The 18,256-nt window shown below is 44.3% G+C and overlaps 1 protein-coding gene across 8 annotated transcripts in view; it reads left to right on the forward strand.

Annotated features, from left to right (window-relative positions):
• LOC126531768 (uncharacterized) overlaps positions 1–17,290 on the forward strand; it is an 81,418-nt gene extending 64,128 nt beyond the window's left edge. For 7 of the 8 annotated variants that reach the window (XM_055071475.1, XM_055071474.2, XM_055071471.2 and 4 more), the window contains 2 exons: positions 6,969–7,099; positions 16,990–17,290. In XM_055071475.1, the coding sequence (XP_054927450.1) occupies positions 6,969–7,099; positions 16,990–17,145 (287 nt within the window). In that variant the 3' untranslated portion in view covers positions 17,146–17,290. The other variant, XM_055071472.2, reaches the window with a different exon arrangement.
• Positions 17,291–18,256: the final 966 nt, after the last annotated feature.

Below are 18,256 nucleotides of genomic sequence, written 5' to 3' on the forward strand. Positions count from 1 at the left end.
CAGACTCCGCCTTTGTGGTCCTCGCGATTGGCTTAGAAACTTGGAAAACACGGTGCGTTGCATAATGCTGGTTCCTGAAAGTCAGCTCCGCGTCATCACAGAAATGTTACTTGGTGAAGTTTACGCAAAAGTACTGCAGTGAAGCATAAGCGTCGGAAGGGGCCACGGAACAATGTATGTATTTCTTAATTATACACGCAGGCACCCGGTATTTCCTGTCATAGTACGAGCACCGATATGCCTAATATGTGTACCGACAGACCTTCAGAGCGTTTTCGAACGTGCTTGTGGCGGCTTGAGCCCATAAGGGCAATAAATGACACGGATTTATTTTTTTCTAACTGGCCGATTTTTCGGACTTTTTCGCGGCCCCTAGGGAGTTCGGAAAATCGGTCGGGAGCTGTGCAACTGACCAAGATGCTTCAAATGGTCCTCGGGGCGAACGAGTGGCGGAAGGCGGACAAGAACAGAAATGACCTACGCATTGAGGAATAAACGGGAATGGAAGCTTGCTGCCGCCGTTTTAAAGGAGCTTGAGCTCAAAAAATAAAGTTTTGGCTGATGGCGAAATGCAGGTGTCCCTCATCCAAACCAAAATAAACTCTTTAAAGCAGTAAAACACAACACTTGGGTGTCGTGCGCGGGCTGAGAGTATGTCAGGGCAGTTGAGGTTGACTTACGAGCTGTTGAGAGAGACTCTCAATTGTGACAGAGTTCGGGCCTCATCCAACTAAGGTTGCTATCAGTTGATAGAAATAGCTCATATTCGAAAATATTTGCTTCTATATGCATCTTCTTTTTATTCGTATTTGATAATGTCCGACCCAATTTGCAATTTATTTTTGAAGACACTTTATTTGCTGTGCATTTTACTAACCCATGCCTTCTATTCTCTTTTTGAATAACATAAACACTGCTGCTTAGTATTCAAATTGGATTAAGTCACGTTTTTATTTTTTTCATGCGCTTACTAGAGAGTGACAGCATCAGGCGATATGGTTTCAGTCCGCCTTGACATAAAACATAGTTCTGCATCACTCCGGGAAATTTGCAATGGCACTCAGGGAAAACCTAGAAAACTCAGGGAGTTTGGAAATGTCAACTTGGTAGACACTCTGTCTAACCAACAACCTTTGGTGAAAGAAAAGTCATAAGTGACAATGCATTTGAATGAAAATGTCAAGTAATTTAATAAATGACTCTGAATGATGCAGGCTTTTGCCTTCACCACCTTTAGTGAATGCTAAAGTGACTGTCAATTCTTGAAATGGGGCACATTGCATTCTTTCTGTAATCTGCAAATTAGTCAGTCAGCTATGTACTTGGTCTCTTGCAAACAAAAAGAATACCAGTTCACAGAACTTTGTAGTATAACAAGACTGGCAGCCTGCATGAATCATAACTCACAGTGTATCATCACCAACAAATTAAGCACAAATAAATTGGGCTAACTATAATGTGTCTTTCACATCTGCAGTTGCCACTCTTTGTGATGTCAGCATGGTTTCAGCTTGTGCAGCAAGTTTGGTGCCTTCGCCACTGTTGGTAATTGGAAGTGGAATAACAGTGTGAGAATAGTGAAATCTTCTGATAAAATATTAAAGAATACAAGTTTCGAATAATGGAAATTTGATCACTTCTAAACACAGTAAAATATAAAAATACCCGTGCAGTCTGCTTGGCAACAAAAGGTTTAGTTACGTCATTTGATATATTTAATGCCATTATCAACTATACATGAGCTCATTTGAAGATACTTTAAATTGCAAATTAAGGAAATGCGACTCTATCTGGTGCACTATGACAATGACAGTAGTACCCCTGTCACGCAGGCAAACTCAAGTGCACTTTGAGCGAGTGCACTTCGCCGCCAGTGTCATTCACAGGCTGCCACATGGGCATGCTTAGTGACACTGCAGAGTGCACATGTCGGTGAGTGTGTTTGATAAACACACTTCGCGTTGGCGAAGTATGTGGCCTCGTTAGCAATGAGTAAAAAGTAAGTAAAGTATCATTGAAAGCAGTCAGGAGTAATTTTTAATATTTTTTTTATATTGCTGATGTTACAAGGTAATAAAGTGTGCCACACTGCAGAAAAAACCAGCAAAATACTACTCTCGATTTGGCTGTTTACAAACATATGCTTTGGCTTCTGACTCCCGATTGCCATCACCACTAACTTGAAAGAACACTTCTCTCTCTTGTACAGCAGTGCGCCGCCAAAATGACATTCAGTGTGCTGAAGTGCACTTGCTCCAAGTGCACTTTATTTTGCCCCTGTGACAGGGGTATTACGCATACAAAAAGCACTTCAGCAGATGCACGTAGAACTGTAGTGCTCAATGAAGGAGCCAAACGCATTACCATGCAGCACCGCACATTGTGTTAAAGGGATCCGAGTGTGGTAAGATTTCACAAAAATATGTAATTTGCCTAAATCTGGTGAGAAATTTCGTAGGCTGCCTAAGGCGAGAGAAGCATGTTTAACAACTGGAAACTATTGTGTATAATTGATTTGCTCCATGCGTTTGCTCACGAACTTGTGTGTTTGAGCACAGTTCTCCTGCAGCAGAATCATTCTGAAGTCTGTCCACATGCCTCAGTGTTTCCTCTTCTGCAAAATTTTCCAAGTTCTCGGGCAATTGGAAAAAGCAAACTTCACTAAGAAGAAAATTCGTTTCATAGAATTATGTTGAATTTCTGACCCATAATATGCGTCACAAGCTTATCTTGTAAGATTCAGTCCATACGAAACGAACGAAGGTTAAACTAACTGCATAACACTGCCTGGTGCAGCCTGCTTGCCTAACAAATACCGAAATAAGTTAAAATAACGTTCGGGGCCCATAGAAAGCGTCGCAAATATGTCCCAGTGAAATTCAGTACACGCCAAACCAACTGTGCCACAACAGCCAAGCTGTTTTTCGTCAACTGTGTCATAATGCCCGGTGCTGCTAGCGTGCCGTAAGCCTAAACCGCTTGAAATTCAGCGTAGACTGTCAAACAATTTCTCACCTTGCCATGGTCCAATAGCACAGGAGTGCCATGTCGAAGTGCAGCAGGAATGCAAAAATGCGCCGAGAGCCCAACAGACTTGAACTACTTTAAAAAAAAAAAGACAAATCAGACGCCGAACAGCAGAACACACATGCACAGCCGACCTCGCTTGCTTCGGTGGCAGGTCTGGCGCATGCATACTGGTGCAAGGTAAATGCAGGGTGTCTACCAACTGGAAAAACCGGGAAAACCGGGAATTCTCAGGGATTTTGAGCAGTCTGGAAAACTCAGGGAAAACTCGGGGAATTCGTGCCTCTATCAGGGAAAATTAGCTGCAATATTATTGAAAGGGTCGGAAGTCGCGGTAATGCTGGCTCGAGTAACAGACAAGAATCGTAATGAATCATCTTCGACGCCCTGACATCAGCTGGAGGAGTTGCCAGTGTACAGTCAACGACCGATTTTCCGGATGCCCGATGATTTCGACGGCTTCGCGGCACCACAACGTACCCAATAAAGTTAATGTATCAGAACGTCTGAAATTTCCGACGCAAGAATCCTTCGCCATCCGATTTTCCTGACTTTTTGCCATGACCGCAGGTCCAAAACAACATTAATCAAAGCCACCACCGCTGCCATTTTGATTACCTCGCCGCCTCGAACCGGCGCTCTCGCACGCAGATTTGCGGCAGCTGTAGCCACCACTGCGGTAACGCTAGACCTAGCTGCTTTGATGTTCGTCATTAAGCTTCTTGCCGTTGGGTGCCGTGCTTTTCATTGCAGGACTTCGCTGCTGTCAGCAATGGCACCGACTCTGCCTTTGTGGTCCTCATGATTGGCATAGAAGCTTGGAAAGCACCGTGTGTTGCATAATGCCGGTTCCCAAAAGTCAGCTTTGCCTTTGTACAGTAATGTTACTTGGTGAGGAATACGCAAAAGTATAGCAGTGAAGCATAACAAGCGTGGGAAGGGGTTATTGCCACGGGACACAGTACGTATTCCTTAATTATACATGCGTGCACCCGGTATCTCCTGTCATAGTATGAGCACTGATATCCCTAATACGTGTACCAACAGGCCTTCATAGAGTTTTCGAATGTGCCTGTGGCCGTTTGAGCCCTTAAGGGCAGTAAATGACATGCATTTCTTTTTTCCAACTAGCCGATTTTTCGGACATTTTCACGGCCCCTAGGGAGTTCGAAAAATTGGACTTCAACTGTGCAACTGATCAAGAAGATGCTTCAAATGGTCTGTGGGACGAACAAGTGGCAGAAGAAGGACAAGAACAGAAAGGACCTACGCATTGAGGAATAAACAGGAAAGGAAGCATGCTGCCACCGTTTTGAAGCAGCAGCTTGAGCTCAAAAAACAGTGTTGGCCGATGCTGAGATGCAGGTGTCCCTCATCCAAACCAAAATAAGCTCTTTAAAGCAGTGAAGCACAGCACTGAGGTGTCGTGCACAGGCTGAGAGTATGTGAGGACAGTTGACGTTGACGTGCGAGCTGTAGAGAGAGAATCTCAATTGTGACAAAGTTCGGGCCTCATACCACTGAGCTTGCTATCAGTTGACAGAAATAGCTCATATTTGAAAATATTTCTTCTGTATGCATCTCCTTTTTATTCGTATTTGAGAATGTCCGACTCGATTTGCAATTTTTTTCGAAGACATTTTATTTGCTGTGCATTTTACTAACCCCTCCATTCTGTTCTCTTGTTGAATAACATGAGCACTAATCCTTAGTATTCAAATTGGACTAAGTCGTTTTGTTTTTTAATTTTTCATATGCTTACTAGAGAATGACAGCATCGGGCAATATGGTTTCAGCCCATCTTGACATTAAACATAGTTCTGCCTCACTCAGGGAGTTTTATAAAGGCACTCAGGGAAAACCTGAAACACTCAGGGAATTTGGAAATGTCAATTTGGTAGACGCCCTGTATATGTATGCATGGTAGCGAAGCTCCTGTAGAAGCCCATACATCCTGCAATGGCAGCTTTTGGAAGCACAGCACTGCCATCTACATTTTGCGCGGCCAACTTCCCGGTGAAAAAAAATTAACTTTTGCCATTTAAGGCTTCTTGTACCGTGTCATCTACTGCTCTAGCTCGCATCACATCGCATTTACTACACACACAGAGCACACAACAGCACAAAGAAAGGGAAAGTGAGGAAGAATATTTGCCACTTCGCATAACAATCCGACATGAATTATTAACTGACCCATTTTTATAACTATCATTCTATAATGGCAGGCATCACACCAGTGAGCCTTGAGAGCTTTGCATGAATTTAGAGCAGTAAGTTCGCTCAGATTTTGAACTAAGTACCAAATGCATTTGTCCTTGGTATCAACGCACATCTGTTATTTCAGTGTCGAGATAAAATCAACACTACATTGAAATAATTCACAGGAACCATACTTTCATCTTCAATAACACAGCACACGTGCCACTTGTAGGTTTCTCTGGTACTGAATACAAAACTAAAACATACTAATATTTAGCGAAAATGCAGTTAAATATGGTGATACCGTTGCGGCATATATTGGCATGCATCGTCACAAGCAAACTGCAGGAAGCCTGCACAGTTTCATACTCATAACATGCGACTTAAATAAAAATAAGTCGCATAGAATTTCATTTATACGCAAAACTTTTTAGTTTTGGCAGGAAAGAACAAAAAGAAATACGTATTGTCTGTTCATTTCCCATTCTTCTTTTAGTATGCTCACGTCAGCTAATGGCTGATGCGAACACTAGGCGCGACGTGTTCCCTGTTGCCAGTTTTCGCAAAGTGTCCGCTCTTGTTGAATTTTTCTCTGTTGCATGCTGATAGTGTCGCCCGCAGTCGAACGATGCTATTATGAAAGGAGTGCCTGGGGAGCGCGTGCTTCGTCTGCCTCTCGCTTCAACACACCTACGAAACGATTACTCAACCTCCAGTACTGAATGTGCGGGAAGCCAGCACACGATACCAACCCATCTTGGCACTTCTACTTTTTGCACACATAGCAGAGTACCTGTAAAAGAGGGCGTACGGGCTACATGTGCACTCAGTCACTGCTAGTAAAGGGACCTGACCCCCTCCAACCTGACCCCCTCCCCAATCCCCTCTCCCGCTTCCATCAACTTGCTCCCCTCCCTCACCCCCCCTCTTTTTTTTTTCTTACGCTCCCGGAAAGACTGCGCTCATCTACCCACCATCCTTCTTGGCTCATCCTTGCATACTTTCACTGTCATCCAAAGCCTACAGCGTGCGGGGTGCTATAGGATCTAATCACACTTAGACTTCATATGGAACATGACTCTGCTCTGCGGTCCCTCTTGGTTGCATGATTTGAGACGTGCGTTCACAAGCAGCCACTTATAAATCAACCATTTGACCATCTGCATCCACGGAAGTTTCTATTTATTGTCTCTGTATTCCTTCGCGGTAGTAGTAAAATTTCGTTATATTGGGGGGGGGGGGGGGGGAATGGTGTATAAGACACATTGTTATATTGAGATTCTAAACACATGGTGTTCTATAGACAGGAAGTCATGAAAAATAAAGTTATATACTTTGTTATATCCTAGTTTAACTGTATTCACAACCCGCCGTGGTTGCTCAGTGGCTATGGTGTTGGGCTGCGGAGCACGAGGTCACGGGATCGAATCCCGGCCAAGGTGGCCGCATTTCGATGGGGGCGAAATGCGAAAACACCTGTGTACTTAGATTTAGGTGCACGTTAAAGATCCCCAGGTGGTCGAAATTTCCGGAGTCCTCCACTACGGCGTGCCTCATAATCAGAAAGTGGTTTTGGCACGTAAAACCCCATAATTTAATTTTAACTGTATTCACTCTTTAATGAGGGGGAGAGTATACATTTTAGTATAGCTATGAATGAAGGCATGCAACAAAGGCTTATCAACAGAGGCAGTTATTTATGGTCACTTTCTCTGATTAGAACTGTTTCTACTTTTGTGCAGATGGCAGTGCCTCACACATGATCATCAAGAGCCCCATAGAGCCACCCATGAAGCGCATCAGGAAGGTGTCTGTCCCCGACAAGGTCAATGGGAAGTCGACAGCTACACCGATTGTCATGACAGAATCTCAGGTAAGTTTGGGCCCATGAGCAAACAGAAAGCAACACACCAAGGCTAGCCAAATAGTCAGACTAATGTACCTTGTTGTGGGCAGCGAACATTCTTATTCAGCATGCTGAATACCATGGGTGAAGGGACAAGTGATACAAACATGTCTGGCTTTAACTCATCTATGTCTAACCCGTTAATCCTCGGTGCTGCTTCACCCGCTTTTTACTGTCGGTGCGGCCGTGATCAACCTGCACAGCACCGACAATGGCTGTGCATGGAACGGTGATTCAGTCACGTGATGTACAGTCCCATTTCCGTCTATCACGCAGATTCTCCTTACAATAGCCCACCTGCCGTAAAGATGGGAAATCCCTCCTGTATTTTGGAGAACAACTAGAAAACCACCTTTCTATGCAATAAAAGATTGCCACAAAATATAGGTCCAATATTAAATTGAGAACCTTATTGGTATCCAGTACACCATAATGCCACTAATTCTTTAGCTTCAGAGGGAAAAAAGCACTTTGATTTTGTTCAACAGACATTCTATTGATAAAATCATATTTTTCAGACCTTCATTACTAGAACTGAGCTGTAATCAGTAATAGCACACTAATTTGTTAGGTTATGCATTACTTCCAGCGAGTGGTAATGAGGTGTTTCTTTAAGTCAAAAGCGGTTATCTTTAGAAACCTTTTGTTATGTTCTTGCTCGTATTTCAAATGTCAAATTTTGCACAGCGGCTCTTCTGTAGTACAGTTGCCGACTGATAAAAGAGACACCGATAATCCGGACGTGCTCGATAATACGGACAGATTCGTGGCACTGCCAATAGCCCCATAGACTTCATGTGTAAGGACGACCAACATTTCGGACAGCCACCAGCTCTACATTCGATCTGTGGCTGTAGTGTGTGCCAACTCCGCCGACATTATCTCCTCTGGCAACTTCGACATCATGTATGGCCTCGGAGATTACACGTTAGATGGTAATCCCTGAGGCATTGCCTTGGTCGCAGCACTACACCTCAGAGATTTAACTCCAAATGCCGATCTTGGAGACTTTGCCTGAATTATAGGTCACATCAACATCGTGATCATCATATCCTATTCCGGCAACCCCGCACATGGCCTGCCCTCGCCGTTCTGTTTGTTGTTTGCCTTTCGGACACCGTTCCACTATTCTGTGCTTGTTTGTTTAGTTTGCGTGCCAGATAGTGCTCTACTGGCTCCGAGAAGTCTTTCTTGTGAACTTATCGACAGGCTGCTTCAAATGGCACCCACGGTACCCTCGCAGTCTGACTCTGAATGAGTCTAGAGTCACAGTCCGAATGACTCCACAACTGAAGAGCGTGAACCTGCCGCCTACCACAACGTGCTCAAATGTGGACGTCACTGATGACCCACTAGGCTGTGGTGTGCCAATTTCTGCCGCTGTTGGATTTGAAGACTTTGCAGACATCGACAGCGCGATGTCGTGTGCCGAACGGAACGATGACAAAATAATTGAGCAAGTTCTCCCACGATAACACAACGACTCAAAATCGGATGATGATGATGATGAAGATGATGATGACGAGGCTTGCCGTGTGCTCTGGAGCCTTCACATGCAAACTCAAACCTTTGTAGTCTTTGCAATGGCATACAGCGACGGCACAAAACTGGCAGAAATACAGGCGTACTGGTTGCACACTAGCGGAAGTATGCGCAGCAGGGAATCGACCACTTATTTTTTGCACAGGGGCCTTAAAATGTAAATAAAATTATATTTTTTTTATGGATTCGTTTTTTCAGGCATTCGATAGTTCGAACTTATGTCCCCCGCGGAATCCAAACTATCGGTCGTCGACTGTATCTATGTTACCTTAAACTAGGCTTTTTACCCAGTCCGAAATATTGTTGCAGTTGCCCTTTAAAGGGAAGCTGAAACACTTAAAAAAAAAATGAGTTCGCTGCGGCATTCTACAGTTTTCAGTACATTGAACACGAATATCTCATTTAAAAAGGGCGGAAACAAACGCAAGTGGCTGTTTTTTGCAAGAAAACGCGCACCAGCACCTCAGGGCATCGCGCGAACCCCGCTTTTGCCTGTGAATGGGTTGGGACCGCTGTGATGTCATTCACGGGGATCACCGGTCGGCGCTGCCGTTTCAGAGCATAGCACGCTTTTCTGTTCTGGCTTCACAGCTGAGTTGTAAGCATTATGGAACGTTCTCGTATCTCGGACAGCTTGTAGTTTCGCCACACATGTTCTAACCAACAGCCGATACAGAAAACGATGGCGGCAACGGGGGCAACGACGATGTTGAGTGTGCCAACAGCGAGTGCGATGTGTGCACCGTCTTGCGCGTTGGAAATCTTAGCTGGTACGCATGCTTTTTCATGTAGCTGCAAGTTCCAATGACACGACAAAAAATGCGCTAAAGTGTCACTGGGAACTTGCTGCTGGAAGAATGCTGAAGCACTAACGTCTCATTAGATTGTAAACACGGGTGCGATTCCGCGATGTCAAGCACCTTGCCGCTGCTTGTCTAAGGTTCCGTGATTTTTTGCGTGTTGATCAACACCAGCTGCCTGAGCCACAATGGCTACTTCAAACTCTTCAACATTGTCTGCCTGTGTTACACTGGCTGCTTCAAATTCTTCAATTGGTGATGGAACAAGTTCATAAGGGGCTCGGTTCTCAAGGAGCTCTGATAGAACCTGAAAGAGTGCAAGACATGGATGTCATGAATTTCAGCATATCATGCATACCAGCAAACATGAGAGCAGTTGGATTACTTACAGTAATTGAAATACTTTTTCAGTAATTTGTGTGATCGATTAGTTGTCTAGTGATTTAGTAATGTGAATTATTTTGTCTGTAATTTCATGGCTAAAGTAATTTATTAATTTCGTTAAATATGCACCAGTAAGCTGTGTACGGCGCCAGAACGTTGGTAGTGAGGTGAGGTGTCGTGGAGAAACATGGGGGGGGGGGGGGGCGTGAAATTTTGGGAAGTGTATGTTACCTTGAAGAAAGGTTGGTGTCCCTTTATACATTGCTTTTTGCTTTTCGTATGCATGAAAACTTTTTGTAAGCAATCGTAAAGTAATACCATTACTTTCTTGAAAGCAGTAATTGGTAACATAATTCAAATCAATGAGCGTAATAAGAAAGTAATGAGTAATGTAATATAATTACTTTCACATAATCATTTTGCCATGCGTAATGGATAGCTAGTTCTCTAAGAACAAGGGCAAGAAAACATTTATTGTCCAGCAGCGATGCCTGTATTGGGCTAGACCATGTCGAACGCTCACAAGTTCAATACCTCACAACGTTACTTCATTATTTGAGCCCGTTCACCTTGCCACGGGCGCAGCTGTGCCGACGCTCGTTTTTGCGACATTTCACTGCTGGTAGCAAGCTGTGAGTGCGAAATCTACGGAACGAAGTTTTTACATGCCGAGTTCAACTACTCTAACACAAGCATGAAAATATTACCGTAACGCCTCATGTCGTACGATTTGAACATGAATGCTGAACAGCTAAACCTGCGGGCACCGCGTGGTAGGACGAATAACAAATATCACTGGATGCGCAAGCGTACCCCCGGTCAGTTATTTCACCGTATCAAAACAGCGACGAAAAACAGCCGTAGTACAGTGTTCCGTGACAAAGCGGAGTGCCAAAACAGGATGAAAACGGCAAGCACTTTGCATGCATGTGCATATTTCCGGCTGTGCCTCCACCGTGCTTTGTCATAAGCCGCTGTAAGGCCGTTTGTTTGACACTCAGGTGAACATCTGCTAAAATTGCCCGTGTGCACATTAAAACCCTTACCTCACGCTTTCTCCTCTTGGCGAAGGTCGCTCTTGGAGGTGGCGAGGTGGTTCTCTTGTGGGAGAATATAGACAGAACAACGCCGGGCTTCAGTTGCGCCGATTTAAATAGAATAGCAATTGCCCGCATCGTTGTCAAGCTCCGATGATAATCACTGTCGCCGAAATGGTCCGAGCACAGCTCAGTTGATTTCGTCGGCACTAAATTATCTCTCCTCACTGCACGGACCCACTGCGCTGCAAGCTTCTTGTCCTTCGGGAACATGTGAAACACCACATTGTCTCGCCCGCCTGTGTTCGCACAGCTGAATGCTGCATAGAATGAGGGCATGTTGGGCGCCCTTGGCTGTAGGCACTCATGCAGCACAGAAAGGAAGCACAGTTCACGAAAATCGCAAAAGGAAACAAACGTCAGCGGCGGCAGATCTCTCGTAGCATCGTTTAGTAAAGCGCAGGGCGGAAAGAAACACGCCAGCACATGCCAGCATGCCGGTCCGGCGGCATGTTCCCCGGGAATGACGTCACTCTCGACGGTTCTCTCCTCTGGCTGCCTCCTCACCCGGCGCTCCGGGAAGCGACGGGGGGCGTGTCAGCGCGGGGGGGGGGGGGGATTTTGAAAGTGATTTCCACCCCTTATATTAACAAAACAAAGAAAAAAATTTCAGAACCGTAAATTAATAGGTCTGTTCTTCCCAACCATAGCAATTCATGGAATTTGAAAACCGTTTCAGCTTCCCTTTAAAGGGACACTAAAGCGAAACAATAAATCAGTGTAGACTAATGAAGCATTGCTTGGGAACCCTGCAGGCAGTCATTGCAAAAAAATAGTTTGATTATTAAATCAGAAAATGAAGGTCCAAGTATCAGTATTTGAATTTCGTGCCGAAACTCCAGCGCCAGTACGTTAGCGTGACGTCAGGGATTCCAAAGTATGTTTTCGCATTTGGGCTGCGTTGGCTGAATTAAAGGTTCCCGAAACTTGCCATGTTTAATATTTGGTTCCTTTAGAACACAATGTAGTCAATCTGTACCTCTATGTATAATTAGTAGGCCCTAGAAGATGCCATCAAAATCCAAGACGTCACAGCCCCCAGGTGCGGGAACTTAAGTAGGCGTCACCACCCGTATTTCGTTCTTGCGCTTTTTCTGGCTTACCAAACGTCTTATCGTTGTAAGAGTGGTGTTTTTGGTGTTGTAGAAAGGTAATTTACTGATGCAGAAGAAATCATATTTCACTTTAGTGTCCCTTTAAGGACGACTAAAGAAGAGTGAACATTGCCCAGACAGAAGAAAGGCTCATAAGCAGAAGAACATACTGTATTTACTCAAATAGATACTAACCTTCGATTTACTGCGCCTTCAAATAATGGCAACTGTTGTAAACAGCATCGTGAAATATAACCACCCTTTCCATATATCCCTCTTTTATACATCATGTTGAGCTACTAGAAATGTAACACTTGGTAACTTTAACCTCCTGCTCACACACAACATATATGGAGAAAGACAGCTCTCTTTTATCAGGGCAAAAATATGGAGCACCCTTCTACACCACATAAAATATGCTCGAACGCCTGCTCCGGCAACGAGACAGTTCTTCATGCATATGCATTCTTTGAGATATCTTAAATATATTCTACCTGCTGTGTGCATCCAATTTTACCATATAATGTGAACATGCAAGATGTTTTCTTCAAATGATGCAATTTTTCCTTGTTATGCATTCTTTTTCTTTTACATTTGCACTCTCGTACATTTCCCATTCCCCACTGTTTTATGTTGGTATATTATGGATAATGAAGTGTCTGCATTATTGTGCTTCATTTTTTGGACCCATGACTAGCCTATGGCTATGGGTCCAAACAGTGCTGGACACATTTCTACTGTGTTTTCAAGGATTAATAAACAATTTGAATTTGAAGAATCTAGGCTGACACCCAAATGTCCGAAGCCAGAAAAAATGTTAAAAATTTATCTCGAATGTAGGCCGAACCAAAAAGGTGAGGGTAGCATTCACAAAATGAAAGCAGCACTTATTTAATACAGTAAAACCCCATTAATTCGTATTTCACGGGGCCGGAGAAAATGTTTGAATTAACCGAATGTCGAATTAACGAGGTTTCGACAATAATAACTCAAAAAATGCCTAAAACAGGAACATACCTTTACTTCATGAAATAACTGGTTATTGTTGCTTGTTGCGCACGAGAAATTTGCACGGAAAGCACAATTTTTTGGAGTTCTTGTAGGTGGTGCAGTCCACGCAGACTGTCGGTTGAAAGGACACAGATGTCCTCCAAAACTTTAAGGTGTCATCGGCCTCTTTAGCAGTGAGGCGCGGCACTTCACACGCATCCTTGACGGGCGCATTTTCGCTATCAGAGTCGGGCTCTTTGTCGCCTAGTACATCCAGTATTTCGTCGTTGTTGAGGCGATCGGCAATGGCAACGTCACTATCGATGTGGATGTATTCATCCAGCGGGACATCCAGAGGGATAAGTCTGTCGAAGCGACTGTCATCTTCCTTCGGCGTTTTGGTTAACATCCACATCCCCGGCTTCCACAGAATCACCGTCACGGACAAAGCCGCTGTGCCGGAAGGAGTTCACAATTACTGCGGGCGGCGTGTTGCTCCACACATGCGCCACCATGTGCACTGCACTGAGCAGAGTTACATCATATCTTTTCTTTGCCTCCATAGAGAGCAACATGCGCTCAAGCACTCAAGCACTTGTCTTCTGTATGGGGCCCCACCTATCGAGCTCATAACCTTTCATCCCAACCCCTTTCAATAAAGTTATTCCTTGCTTCCTTCCTTCTGTATCGGCCTTTTACGTACTGAATAATTCCCTGACCCAGAGGCTGCAGGGAAGCTGTTGTGTTAGGCGGCAAGAAAAAGCAGCTGTATGTTTGTCAGCCCCAACACATTATTGTGCGCACTACGTTATCGAGAACAATTAAGCATTTTGCGCGATTTTGCACAAAAGCAGCGGTCCAGTTCACGCAGCCAGCCCTGAAATATCGCTGAGGTCATCCACGCCTTTCGATTCGAGTGGTAGTCTACAGGAAGTTTCTTTATGCTTTTGAAGCATCTCGGCTTTTCTGCTTTGCTGATTATCAATAGTGGTAGCCACTCCGTGCCAGTCATGTTGGCAGCCAGCAAAACTGTTATTCTGTCCTTGCTTTGTTTACCGCCAACGCAAGGGTCCCCCTTAAATGTGATGTTTTTATCCGGCAGGGCTTTGTAGAAGAGGGCTGTCTCGTCTGCGTGTAAAAATGTTGCAGGCATCATAATCGGCTAAGCGTGCGGGTAATCCGGCCCTCCAATCTTTGACAACGCCTTCATTCACAGCCCCTCTCTCGCCACACACGCTTCGGAAGACCAGGCCGTGTCTTTTCTTGAATTGGTTGATCCAGCCTTCCGATGCCTTGAAGTCTTCGATGCTGAGCTTCAGCGCGTACTTTTCGGCCTGTGCACAGATAAAGGGGCCACTCAAAGGCAAGCTGTGCGTTGCACGAATCGGCAATCCACCTTAACAACGCTTCCAGTTTCAGGTGCGCTGCCATTTGCAGTCTCTTCCTGTTGTCAGCGAACTTGTCGCTGTCGTATTCCTGAAGAATCTCCACTTCATTTTTCACGTACGTGCTGCGCATCTTCTTTTCACATTGAATTTATTCATTATGACCTGCCCAGGCACCCCTGAATTCACGGCTTTCAATATTTCTACTTTCGCTGACAAATCCTTCGCCTCATACTTCGCCCGCTTCGGTGGGGCATGAGAGCACATGGTGGCGCGGCTAGTTGGGCAACGAAGCGACGGGTACACACACGATGACAAGAAAAAACAAAGTATAAATTGAAAAAAGACAAACGCAAACAAAATCTAACACACACACACACACAAAAAAAGTTCCGCCATCCTTGCACACGCACCTGACACAAACCGATAAACACGACAACGAAAAAAGAACTGCGCGACTCCGCACCCACACAACTGCACAAGCAAAAGACGTCGGAAATGGTGGACAGCAATACAAAGAAAAAAAACATGTATGTATAGATTAGGGTTGCTAGCATAGACTGATAACTACTGTGCCGATAACCATAGCGATGCGAAGGTAGTGCCCACGACCTACTGGAACTCCAGACCTGCTCAGATATCCGGCTTCTATGGGAGCAGCTTGCGCCCACTTTCGTTCAACCGACGCTGCTTCTCTAGTTGATGATTTTTGCCAACACAGTGACAGTGATGTCACAAGGCTTTGATCGGTCACTTGGCTCCAAAAGTTGACTGCCCGAACCTAAAAAATGTCGGAGCGTGTAGTCGGAGCTGCTCTCTAAAATAGCGTCAAATAGCCGCTCTTATCGCCTTTTTCAAGCAGATTATTGTAAATCACATTGTGTATAGAGTTTGCAACGTACGCAACAGTTTCATTGTACACGTTGTAAAATTCGCTTCTGCGCTCTTTAGAAACTTGAAGCCACCGTAATGTTCGACGACAACGATTATCACTCATTTTAACTCTTAAAAGTTGTCCGTGAATGCGTCGCGAGTTCAAAGAGTGAATTATGCACACAGCTTCACTGCGTACGTATCTTAAGCACCACCGTTTTGCTGCCGCCATACCACGCAGAAAAGCTAGCTTTACTGTTTGAAAAGAGTTCCGTGACATGATTTAAGGCCTGCAGTGCAGCACGTTTTAAAGCACTGGGATCGCTTAATTTTTTGCAAGCTTTCTACTGTGCTAGACATCCAACGATATTAAAAACAAGATATGCTCACCTTCCCTTGAAACAGAATCTATCGGCCTATTGCACATATCAGGCGGAGGACTTACTCGTGAATACTTTTACTATACTTTTACCAGATCATCTGCCTTTCACTACGGCACACGGCAGTAAATCCTAATGTCATCTACGACATTAGGCTGTCTGTAATCAACTAAAAAAAGCTAGATTATCCTATGAATTTTTTAAAACAACTTTTCCAGTCTCTTACGGAGGCTAGGAAAGGGAAATTTATGCCATCGATCTAGCATTGCAGCGGCCACTTATGTTCGTTGTTTACATTTCTTGCACCGCTCCTCCTCTTCTAGTTTCACTATTCAAACGCAAAGCATTCGCAAATATGTCTTCATTTGTATATTTGTGAATTTATTCATTTACCGCCAATACAAGCGCTTTGTGCCTGCCGAAATGGCAAGACAAGCGCTGAACAAATAGCAGAAGCAGACGACAGCGAACAGGTTATGGCTAGCGCCACTCTGCTCGTACGTTCTTTCCCAAGCGGCAAAAGGGGCGAACTAGACCAGGCGTGCTGGAGGAGGGAGATCTGTGCAGGTCTGGAGTTCAGTAGGTCGTGGTTTAGTGATGCCTCTGTGGCTGGCACAACTTTTCAACTGAAAGTGGCACTGCAGTGGCGTCACCTGTTTGATGCAATTACAGTAACGCTGCACCGCACACCGATACGACACAGGTCAAAATGGTGACATCGCTCGTGTACTTCAGTTGGCTACTGGCATTGCTAATAATGGCGCTAGCTGTGCACGACACTTACTATTTTCAGTTACAAATTGGCGCGTTTTTTTTTAAATCCTTGAATCTACGCCAACCCTAGAGTTTGGCATATGATTACTTGAAAAAAAGCTATTGGCCTAGATTTGAATAAATATGGTATGTACACAGAAGCAAGAATCGGCTTTCTAGAGAGATCGTTGAAGCAAAAGCGATAAAAATGCTTTATGAAATGTGTATAAAGCATGCGTTCTATATAGCAAAACAGCTTGATTTTCTTGGAGTGCCAGCATGGGCTACGTAAAATTGATGGGTTGTCAATTCTTTCTGGTTTTCTGATACTGTGCACTGACCTGCTCGGCTTACATTCACGTAAAGTGTGACATAAAGTAGCAAAAGGGTCACACAGTAATAAGCTGTTTGAAGTAGTGTCTTTGTGCGTACGTATGTGCCTTAGTCATCCTTCGCTCGGCTTTAGTCATCCTTATGGAACACCAACGTGCCCAAACTGCCACCCTAATGAACCTGTTTGTTGATCTGCGGTGTGATGTTCTGGTCTGTCCCTGCACAGGCCAAATCCCCTGTGGATCAGGAGAAAGACAAGCTCCAGCGGGAACTGGAGGCCCTTCGTAAGCAGGCAGAGCAGTACAAGGCCCAGCTTCAGCAGAAGTCGCACGAAGCTGAGCAGTACAAGAAGCAGCTGGAGCAGATGAAGTCCAGTAGCTGAGAGATGAGAGCAAGAGGAGGACAGAGAATCGTGTGGCCATCGTCATCTCACCAGGGCTTCTTGGGGATGAGGGAACACTTTTTTTTCCCCCCTGATTGCCTGTACATACTGCGCATTGCAATGAACTCATTGTTTTTATAGCAAACATGTGGTTCCCTTGTGTTTCACTTTTAAAAATTTTTTTTGATACCTTGAAGGTTCCAGTAGTGACGTTTTAACACCTTTGATCAAAATACAGTTCGAATAAAGAAAGCACATCTGGCACAAAAATAATTCCGTTATATCAGATATTCATAACATGCCAATTTAGTGAGAAATGTTTAAGATGACTTTCTTTAAATCCAATAATTTGTTATATTTGTGTTTGTTGTATCCATGTTTGACTGTAGTTCATATATATTTATGTATTAGGTTTTTTTTTATGCATTTAATGTAGTGGTTAAAGGCAGATGCAACTGGCCTCACAAAGGCCCCCCTACCCAGCTTAATGTGCCGTGTCTCCCTCACACTTAGAAATGCACAGGCCAGGCATGTGAGTGCAGACTCTGAATAACTTCTACATGCAGCTTATATTATGCTGCTGCTCCAGCATGTCAAAGGATTTGGTTAATTTCTAGTTTGGTTTTCACCACAACAAGCAACAATACTTAGTAAGCTAAGCTATTTAAGCACTTTGTTTGGCACAAAATGTAGCTATCTGCACATGTAATAATAGCTTTAGCCAATAATGCCAGCTGCTTCAGTCCAAAATTATGTGAGAAATGACACTATGGGCACTTAAACTCGATCAGCTTAACATTTATCCTTTAGTATTAGCTTGGATTAAGGACTTCCTTTCCAATCGAACTCAGTACGTAACTGCCAATAACGCTTCCTCTGCTTTTTCATCGGTTACATCAGGGGTCCCGCAGGGATCCGTCCTCGGGCCTCTGCTCTTTCTAATTTATATTAACGATATCCCTGACTGCGTGAAATCGTCTTCAATTAACCTATTTGCTGATGACTGCGTAATATATCATAAGATTAGTGACCCCGCCGATTCCACTCTACAAGAAGACCTTAACAATTTATCTATATGGTGCAATACGTGGAACATGAAACTAAACGTAAA

Source organism: Dermacentor andersoni, chromosome 5, assembly GCF_023375885.2.
Source record: "Dermacentor andersoni chromosome 5, qqDerAnde1_hic_scaffold, whole genome shotgun sequence".
Taxonomy (NCBI): Eukaryota; Metazoa; Arthropoda; class Arachnida; order Ixodida; family Ixodidae; genus Dermacentor; species Dermacentor andersoni.